This window comes from Protobothrops mucrosquamatus, unplaced genomic scaffold (genome assembly GCF_001527695.2).
Source record: "Protobothrops mucrosquamatus isolate PMUCROS unplaced genomic scaffold, P.Mucros_1.0 scaffold2033, whole genome shotgun sequence".
Classification (NCBI taxonomy): domain Eukaryota; kingdom Metazoa; phylum Chordata; class Lepidosauria; order Squamata; family Viperidae; genus Protobothrops; species Protobothrops mucrosquamatus.
The window spans coordinates 1-10,759 of NW_015388141.1; the positions used below are offsets into that span (position 1 = coordinate 1).

Here is a 10,759-nt window from a genome sequence, read left to right on the forward strand (position 1 = left end):
TCTCACCTACATCGTCCATATAGGACGACTCGGGAACTCAACTCCTACCCCGGGCAGCTCACCTATCCCCTTATGCCCAGGGGAAAGGTATCAAGCCGTTTGACAGCTGGTGCTGGCTGTCAAACCGGCTTTTACGCGAAACAGGCGGGAGGCAGCAAACAGCTGCGACCGACGAAGTCGCCTGCCACCGGAAGTCCCATAACTTTTTTTTTTTTCATTCAGAGTGTTATACGGTAATATCATAGCCACCAAGCCTACAAATAAAAAGTGTTTGGCTTCGTTTGTTATTGATCATTCTAAACTGAAGCTTATATGGAAAGAGAAGAAGAGGATAACTAGCAGCAAGATGGACAACTCAATTACAATGGCAATGGCAGCACTGTTGGGAAGAATTAAAAGGCCAGGTTGAGGGGTAGATCATCTTGGAGAAAATCTATTCATGAAGCCACTAAGAGTCAACACTGATTTGATGGCACATAATCAGAGTAAAGTCGTTCCTCACCAATTAATCAACAGTTTATACAATGAGCGTTTCAATCCTTTTGTGGGCAAAATCTGTATTTTATTGATTTATTGATGTTGGTGGCCAAGGGCTATAGTAGAGGATAAGCTGAAATTACATCATTGAAAAGAGCGGATTATTTTGCTGCTTTATACAAACTGGCAGCATAATCGTGGGATGTTTTTGGAGGCCACAAAAAGAGGCTCAAGCAGGATTACATTTTCCCCAGAGTTTTTCCTGCTTTAATTATTCTACCAGTGCTGCCAGCTAAAATTAATACCCTTATTTTATTCACAGAAGTAACTAATAAAACTTGTACCTACCTACTCCAGCACTGTTGAAAATACTTGGCAAAACAAGCATGATGTGATTGGGCCAATATTTTTTATATATTGCCATTTCATATTCTTTGACAACTAAAACGTGCAAATGGTTGGCTCCATCCATTGCATGATAAAGATTAAAAAGTCCGTGTTCGTGGCGTCCTGTTGTAGGAGTAAAAGTTGGGCTCTTTATGTAGTCCTGGCTCTGTAAAATTAGGGATGTATATGATATTATATGGTTTAATATAATGCATTGTAATACAACATATTGTAAATCTAATATTTACAAAAGCCTATCAACAGTATGGGTAAATGATTAGAAAGAAGAGGAGGAAAAGGAAAAGTACTATTCTACTCAAAGTCAAAGAACCATGTGAAAATGTAAACAAAGGAAGAAAGTGACAGGGCTCCATGCTTCCCCCAGTCTCTATAAAGCCAAATGTCCAGTATGTCTAAAGTTTATAGTGAAAACATTAGAAATATTTTAGATAAGAAAAAAAAGCATGGTTCAATTAATTATTCAGTTAGAGAGTGGTAATTGCAACTAATTCTCCTTTGGGAGAATGAGAACTGAAAGAAAAAATAAAGAGTATAATTAAAACTATCTACTGAATTGTATTTGCTACTAGCCAATGTAAGACAAACATACAAGATATGGGGATGGGAACTCATATGTTAACATACTAGCATCTTTATTAATTTTGCATTAAACCAAATAATAACTATACAATTATCGTCACATTCATATCTTAGCCAATTAACTACAGACACAAATAGATAAATACATAGAAATCTCTCTATATATATTGTTTCCCCAAAAATAAGACCCAACCAAAAATAATCCCTAGCATGATTTTTCAGGATGCTCCTAATATAAGCCCTACCCCCAAAATAAGCCCCAGAGGTGAGGCAAGTGGTGAGTAGAGGTGACCGGGTGGGCATGGGCGTGATGGGTGGGCGTGGCCACTTCACATCGCTTGCGTCAGGGGCACCTGTGGGGGTCCAGGCAGGGCTGGGAGAGATCCAGATGTTTCCGGTGGAGGGAGTGGGACCAGGGTGGGTGCCAGGGCCTGATCCACCGGAGGACCTCGCCTACTCTCTCAGGTCATGGAGGGTCCCCAAATGGCAGCATGGGCTGCCTGGGGCAGTGGGCAGTGGGCACCTGGCCCTTCAGTTCCTGGAACACCAGGGCCCTGCAGCACAGCCCCATTTCCCCCCAAAACTGTCTGTCTTTGCCCGCAACTGCATGGCTGAGACGGGGCAGGCAGTCACAGTCATCTGCCGCATCTGGCAGGCCAGATAGCGTGTCATCTCTGCCTCTGCCTGTTGCTGGGAGGGCCAGCCCAGCAGTTGTGGCACTTGGACACACCTGTGCTGCACGGGCTGTGGAGTCCCAGCTGCCTCTGGAATCCACAGCCCACGCAGCACAGGTGTGTCTAAGTGCCATGACCGCTGGGCCTGCCCTCCATGCAGCAGGTGGAGGCAGAGATGTCGGGGGTGGTACGCGATCTGACCTGCCATATGTGCCAGGCAACTGCGCAGCTGCCTGCTTTGTCCCAGCTACGGGCAAAGACAGATGGTCTTTTGGGGAAGCAGGGCTGAGTCGTGGGGTCCCAGCACCCCAGGAGCTCAAGGGCCAGGCTGGGCACAGCTCGAGAGGGTTGGCAAGACACCTCTGGTGGATCAGGCCCTGGTGCCCGCCCTGATCCCACTCCCCTCTGCCAGAAACCCATGGATCCCACCCAGCCCCACTCAGGCCCCCACAGGCGCCCCCCGACACAAGCAATGATGAGCTGGCCACGTTTTCTTGACTGTCCAGTCTAGCCTGTATCTCCCCCATGCCTCTGCCTCCACCTACTGCTTGGAGGGTGGGCCTGTGGCCACCGCGCACTCGCTGCCTCCTGTACATGGAAAAATAAAACATCATAAGTTCTAATAGGTCTTTTGGAGCAAAAGTAAATATAAGACCCAGTCTTATTATCAGGGAAACACGGTATATATACAAACACACACATACATACTCACACACACACACACACACACACACAAAGATGTGCACACATACATATATGCACACACATATATAAACAAAAATATATACATATGTATGTACGTACATACTGTTTTATAGTTGGACTGTAAAATTTAATAATGGGAAATTTAAGGATGGGAAAGGACTCAGTGACAGAGCACATGCTTTTCATGTTGAAGGCCTAGGATCTTCAGATACAGGTAAAACAGAAAATCTCTATCTAAAACCTTGGCGAGCCACTGGCAATCAACAGTACTAAACTCAATAAACCAAGTGTGTAACTTGATAAAAAGTAGGCCCGCTGTGTGTTTCTATGTTTAAGCAAAATAAAATCATATCTGATTACTCTGTCAAAGTATACAAGTTCATTCTATTTGATAAAAGAGAATTTGCTGTATAAATTATTTTAAAGGAAAAATGAGCTTCAAGGACATTTTAATGGATGCAAAGTAGCATTCTTGCACTATTTAAGAAAAGCCCAGGGTGTATGTGAATGTCTTTCCAAACATGATGGAAAATTTTGAAAGGCCATTTTAAACCCTTGTTCAACTCTAGTTTTCTTACTGGATAGTTTAGGGCAGGGGTCTTCAAACTTGGCCCTTTTATGACTTGTGGACTTCAACTCCCAGAATTCCTCAGCTAGGCACACCTGGCTGAGGAATTCTGGGAGTTGAAGTCCACAAGTCATAAAAGGACCAAGTTTGAAGACCCCTGGTTTAGGGGTTATCTTCTATAATAAGATCAATCAATCCATCTATACTATCACCTGGAAGCAGTTTAAATTCTAATCCACTAGAACAGGGGTGCCAAACTGCTGGCCCGTGGGCCGGACACGTCATCCGGAAGCCGTGCCCACCCCATTGCCGGCAATGGCAAAACTGTCCCAATACATTGCACGACGTCATGTTGCGAGTTTGACATGTCTGCCCTAGAATAACAGTTTTGCAAATTGCTCTTTATCTACCTGATCTGTGACAAGAGGCAATCTCATACTTTCCAGCTGCCTTCCTGGATGGCTAAAGACAAAATGATGCTCCTTCGATTTAGGGATAATGAAGTGTAGCTGAATTTCTTCTCCAAGCATTGAATAGGAAAAGGCAAAAGCATGCAAGGTAGATTCATAAAGCTGAGGGGGAAAAAGGATACAAGTGTAACATACCACATTTGCTCTTTTTGACAGCTCTGATATTGATATATGCTATTGACTATAATAACAGTGGCAGAAAAGCAAACTACATCTTAATACAATAAACAGGTTGCATTAATTAATACAGATTTTTATGTTCCAACCCCCAACATCTTTTAGTAGATTTAAAGAGATACACTTACTTAAACTGGTGATTATTTAAGGTATAAAATGGAACATCAAGAAGAATAGCTTCAGCTGGTGTCAGAATGGATACATTTCTGAATCTGCTGCATTTTGAAATTTATGCAAATTTTGGTTAGAATGCAGTATTGCAAGCAAACTCTGCCCATAGCCAGGAGTTCGATTCCTTTGATCCTGACCAGCTCAAGGTTGACTCACCCTTCCATCCTTCCGAGGTCGGTAAAATGAGGACCCAGATTGTTGGGGGTAACTACGCTGACTCTGTAAACCACTTAGAGAGGGCTTTAAAGCACTGTGAAGCGGTATATAAGTCTGAGTGCTATTGCTATTGAGGAATAAGTTCTTTAAAAAACTAGCTGTATATATATATATGTATGCAGTGATGGGATTCAAATATGTGAACAACCGGTTCTCTGTGTGGATGCCGCTTCCGGAAGTCCATTCTGGGCCTGGGCAACAAAAAATTAGCTGCCGGTTCTGCCGAAGTGGTGCAAACTGGCTGAATGCCACCATTGTACGTATGTATTTAAAAATGCTTTCAGTTTCATGAGTTCATTCGATGGCAGGACTAAGTCCATCTTGGTAGGTATTTGAAAAAGTTAAGCAGGGCTGAATTGAATACTTGAAAAGAATACCAGTAGGAAATCTGGGGTTTCACTCTAGACCAGAGGTAGGCAACCTTGGCTCTTTTATGACTCGTGGACTTCAACTCCCAGAATTCCTGAGCCAGCATAGCCTGGTAGCCAAGGTTGCCTACCCCTGCTCTAGACTTACATTGTGAAGTTGAAAAAAGCTTCCATTTGCTAAGCGATTTGGTTTAATGAGGCTGACTCCTAGATTATTAGCAAAGTGAGTATAATATTGTGTCCTCAACAAAAGGACATGGACCAGCCTATTCAATATAATATTGCATAAAACCATGTTTCGTCTTTTCCCAGTTTTTTAATCTGATGAATACTTCAGTAATTTCTGCTGTCCCTGAAATGTAATGAATTTTCTAATTGCAGATTCTATAAATCTTACCTGATACCTGGGATTAAAGCCCATATATTGATGACATTGTTCACAGTGATGGTAAGTGTTGTAAGCAGCATATTTGGATAATCTCATCCGAGTTGTCTGACGGCGCATGTACAGATCCTCCGATTTTCTCTTTGTTGATCTATCTGCACAAATGCATTTTGACTGTATCACTAAAAGGCACACCCGCTTCTACAAAGGGATGAGCACATCTTTGTTCATTAGCTCCTGCAATACTATACTAGCTTGCAACCAAAACAAGATTAAAAATGGATTTTCCTTATGGGAGTAGAGGAATGTCAACCATTCTGTCAAAATATTGCCTTCTGTTAATGCTATTACTAAGCCCTTTTTAGAATATAGTTCTGAATAGTTATCCAATCTGGTGTCTTTCAGAGGTGTTCAGAATATTATTTAAAGACTTCCAAGCCAACATGTCCAAATACTGGACACTATTGCCAAGACTGGACTAAAATAATGCAGTTTTATTTTAATTAGTATCAGGTTTAGCTAATAACTTACTAGTTGCAAGTAATTGTGGATGGTTTAATAGTTCTGTAGTAACTATGAACAAAAATTTCAAACTATTTTTCTGTTTTCTTGATCCCAATTTTTCACACACACAGCATCTATTAGCTGTGTGAGTACAATGCTCAAAGTCAGATTGGGAAGAGATGAATTATGTCAATAAAGCTAACCATTATTTAATCCAGAATATAAATAACTGACTGCCTTCCAAATTGAGTGGTGTTCCCTACCCCACCCCACCCAAATTTCTTCCAAGACCAGAATGTAAAACAAGATTCTGAACAACAATTTCTCCTGCAATACTTTATTCTATAAAAATTGTACAAAAATAAGTTGTTCAAATAAAGAAAACAGATATCCTGACCATCACTCTTTGTCTTCTGCATCGTTGAACAAATGAGACTTGCGTCTTCATATTTTGGATCATGGATTGTATAATCAAAAGGCATCTTTTTAAATGTTTCTAAATCAGGCCACACGTCTCCTGGCTGATGGTAATATTGTTCTGAATTTTCTTTCAGATCTGTGGTATTATCAACAAAAAGGAAATCCAAAAACATAAACACAGACTGGGGTAAGCTAGATTTCAGAAGAAACTCACACAATGCAACCAAGGTAATTCTTTTTCACATTTAATGAATGTGGGCATTTATGATGAATTATTCAATGTAGAAGGAAGGATGGGACCAAAACCTCGTTTTACATGAATGCCTCCAAGCACTATCCAGCCTAGTTACAACGTAAAAATCAAATATTTTAGGGAGGATCAGCATGTACAACTTTTTAACATCCTGAGCTATATCTCACTACAATGCTTTATATCACAGGGCAGCCCCTGCTGAAACTCAAATATTGATTAGTTAAAACTAATAACAGTGAAAAAAAATTTTTATCCTCTTTCTGTAGATCACTATCCTTGCAGTGGAAGGAAGAGCATCCATCTGTTTGATGGCTGTAAACAAAACACAAATTCTTTTGTCATCAAAAGAATTAAGCCAGATGGAAATTGGCTTTGTGTTTCACATCTTTTGTTTGAAAAGGGAGAAGTAATGGCTTCTGAACCCTTCAGAAGTTCTAGTATTGGAACAATGAATTAACTCAGCTGAAATAAAAGGTTGAGAACTTCCCAAGTCATAATTTTTGAAAGTCAGGGAAAGTGCTCTGATAAATGAACTCATTGGATCTCACTGCCATGGAACCTATAATTTAAATTATAACCTGCAGTTTCAGGAGATAGACAGTCCTCTTTTAGTGACCACAAATCGAACCGCCAATTTGGTCGTTAAGTGAAATAGTCACTAAGTAAAATTGCAACTCTGCTTATTATCTTACTTCAGTCTTCCTTTATTTTACAGACCTGTGAAGATCATTAAATGCAAGGACTGGTCACACACTTTTTCATCACTGTTGTAACTGCGAACAGTCACTAAATGAGGACAACCTATACGTGTCATTTCTATAGCATCCAAAAAAGGTAGTAGAAATTAGGACACATCCAGATGATAATCTCCAAAACAGTGCACAGGTATGGTGGAAAGCTCCCCAAGCATTGGATACGCTTTTAATTAATTGAAAAGCATGTCTGAACACTCAGCTTCCAAACAACATGAAAAAGTTCATTTCTAGATTAATGTTTCAAAAGAATATTCCCACAAGTAACATTTTATTGAGGTATTTCCAATTCTACAATTGAATCAGCAAAGAAGGCAAAGGGAAACCAATAGTTATTAGGGACAGCAAGAGCAAAATATGGTAAATGTGAAAGTCTTAAAAAAATAAAAAGAGGGATTTGTAAAAGACCTCTTGTTAATGAAATACTGGAAAAAAGGAAGATAAGGCTTAAGGATACCAGAAAAAGAAAATCAAATAACAAGGGACTTAAATATAGTTTCCCAAAGAATAAGTATGGGAGACATACCAACATTGATCTCCTCTTCATCATAAACATCCACTTCTGTCAGCCGAATCAACATTCGAGATAAAATGCTAAGAAACTGTAGATAAGCACCAGTCTTTCCTATCTGGAAACACATAAATCAGAATAGTAAACAATGTTTGATTCAAATACGGTATTTTAGAATCTGCCAATATAAATGATGACTGCCACTTAATCTGAAGTTAATCTGAAATCTCTAATCTGCCCTACTATGACATCACAGCCTTGTAGCATTGGGAGTTATAATTCGGCAACATGCAAAGGAGCGTTATGTCCCTATTGATCTTTAGTTTTCTGTTTTTCACAGCTTGCACATTACTGCACTCAGAATATTATCCTGCAAATACAGTATATAAGACAAGGGGCCAGATGAGAAACTGAGACCATTGTGGAGGGCTGAACCAATATAACCTGATTTGATGTCCTCAAACTACATAACTTCAACTCATCAGGCTGTTCCAGGTAAGGGACAAACAGGCTCAGAAAAGCCCTTTCTCTACTCATCCTCCTGCAGCCACCAGCTGACAGAAGGAGCCCATCGCAACTGTGCAGAGCTGAACCTGATTCGGTTTCTTCTCCTGTCCCCTGCGGTGCGCTTATTTAATTTCAGATTGTCCTCACCCAGACCAGACAAAGTGTCAGATATGGCCAGGGGAAGGGCATAAAATGTCCAGGTCTGATATAAGGCCATATTGGATTAAATATACTGGCTACATTGTGTGATGGTGGTGCTGGCGATTATTATTACAACTATTATTCCAAGACTCAAAACAGTCACACAGAAACTGAGAAGAAGGCATTGATTAGGCATGGCGACAAAGGGGAAGAACAGTAAATTATTTTGATAAACTGTACATTAATCTAGTTAAGATAATCTATAACCCTGGATTTGTCCACTGTGGTCATGAAATAGGAATTCGCAGACCACTTGAAGAAGAGAAAAAAAGGATCAATTATTTCCATGTCCAGGGCCTGAAGGAGAAAAATTATTTCAAAGGATTGCAGAGATTTGAGTGTATTTTAAGGCCATCTTCAGAGCCTTTGGGCTGATGTTGGAGCTATATAATAAATTGGTGATTAATGATGGTAATCATCTTATAGGGTTATGACCACAAATGAACCCGAAATTTTGGTCACTGTGGTCACATATGACTGAACTCAATTTTATGACAATCATTAAGTAAGTCATAGTGCTCATTACACAAATCATATGATTTTAACTCGAAAACCAGCTTATCCAATGGATATGTTTTGCTGGAAAATGATAAAAACCAGTGGTGGGATTCAAATATGTGAACAACCGGTTCTCTGTGTGGATGCCGCTTCCGGAAGTCCATTCTGGGCCTGGGCAACAAAAAATTAGCTACCGGTTCTGCCGAAGTGGTGCGAACCGGCCGAATCCCACCACTGATAAAAACCATCCTCGAAACACAATCATATAACCATAAAATGCAGCAATCTGTCATAAATGAGAGCCAGCAACTGAAATGCAATCACTTGACTGTGGGGTGGTACGGCAGACGTAACTTTGAGGACAGATCATAAGTAACTTTTTTTTTGCCTATCAGAATTCAAAAGGTCATTAAACCATCGGTACTGTACGAAGTCGGGGACCACTTGTAGTTTTATCCTGCAAGACAATTGTTTTCTTAAAATGAGAGGGTGAAAAGGAAATGATAAACAGAGGATATTAGGAGTAATTACTTTTGGCCCTGTGACATACCTGGGGTGGCCCATTCAGCAGCAGCCTCCTTGGGTGAAAAGTATCCATCCTCCCTTCATTCCGATTGTTGTAGTCCATGTGGATTGGCTTGGGAACGGTCCACTGGCGATAATAGAGGGACTGCTCCGTGCAGGTCATCATTTTATTCATGAGAGGGCGAAAAGAGCTTGCCCACATCACTGAATGATAAGGCAAGAGGGAGGAGGACTTGGGGAGGCCTGTGCTGTCTGCAGAGGTCACTATATCATACATCAGTTTGGGAAGGTAAACGATGGGAGGTTGCTGGGAGGCTTTAGTCATGGAACACTGAGAGCCCTGCAGAGGCAAGGAACTATGGGTGGGGGCAGACGAGGCCAAGGAAGATGAGAAAGGAGAGGGTGACGACGAAGAGATGGAAGCCTGAGCAGCTATCGTGGTCTGTTTGGGCTCTTTCTCCACTTTAGGCCTTGGCTTTTCGGTGCTGTTCACACTCTCTTCATTACTGCTGCCCAACATCTGACGAGGGGACTTTTTTCCTACCTCCCCGGCAGATGCTTCACTGCAAAACGGTGTGCCTGTGGATAAAATCTATACTTTAGCAGTGAAATGGCAATGGTTAGTGCCAGTTCCGTACTATCATATTGCTCCCTTCCCCACACACATATAAGAATGCCACCGCAAATCATTCCTGGAGTACAATAAATTAAGCAGAAACAGACAAGCAAGGCTGAGACCTTGAAATTGGCACTGTTAAATGGGGTGGAGTCATGATGAGAGATGAGAATGACTTTGTTTGAAATATGTCTACATTTCAGTTTATCACATTGCCAAAAGTATCTTAAAATCTTGACTGAATGTGCAGTGATGGATAACAGTTGTTTCATATAAGCAAAAAAAAAAGCAGTTGCCTCAGCACAAATTCAACACGCAAATCTTGTTTTACAATCCACAATCTCTCACCCTAATATATACAGTATATACCAGTATATATAAACTCCTGCTGGAGTTTAAAATAAACCATGGCTCTTTTATATGTATGTATTATGTATGTATGTATGTATGTATGTATGTATGTATGTATGTATGTATGTATATGAAAAAGCCATGGTTTATTTTAAATTCCAGTAGGAAGCCCTTGAGGAACAAATATTAAGGGTCACCTCCAGATCTTTCTTATAAGAAAAAGCATTTGTGTATTAGGATGATTAATCTATGTACCATCGCTTGTGAAATGTGAAACAAATGTTTATTTTCCTATGAGTACATGGGCTGGGAAATTGGGGAAGCATTCTGACCAAATTTATATTTCTTCTCCACTCTCCAAATGATGACATATTTGTTTGTCTCTGTGTTCTTTATTTCAGTTCTAGAAAATGTAATTATACT

At 40.5% G+C, this 10,759-nt stretch overlaps 1 protein-coding gene across 1 annotated transcript in view; it reads right to left on the reverse strand.

Annotated features, from left to right (window-relative positions):
• Positions 1–825: 825 nt before the first annotated feature.
• Positions 826–10,759, reverse strand: part of GREB1 (growth regulating estrogen receptor binding 1) — a gene marked incomplete at its 3' end in the record, with an annotated part of 53,132 nt that continues 43,198 nt past the window's right edge. Inside the window, exons 21-26 of the mRNA XM_029285662.1 lie at positions 9,395–9,948; positions 7,654–7,756; positions 6,100–6,258; positions 5,211–5,353; positions 3,822–3,983; positions 826–1,030 (exon numbers count right to left, since the gene is read on the reverse strand). Of these exons, the coding sequence (XP_029141495.1) occupies positions 826–1,030; positions 3,822–3,983; positions 5,211–5,353; positions 6,100–6,258; positions 7,654–7,756; positions 9,395–9,948 (1,326 nt within the window). The remainder of the gene's footprint in view (positions 1,031–3,821; positions 3,984–5,210; positions 5,354–6,099; positions 6,259–7,653; positions 7,757–9,394; positions 9,949–10,759) is intronic.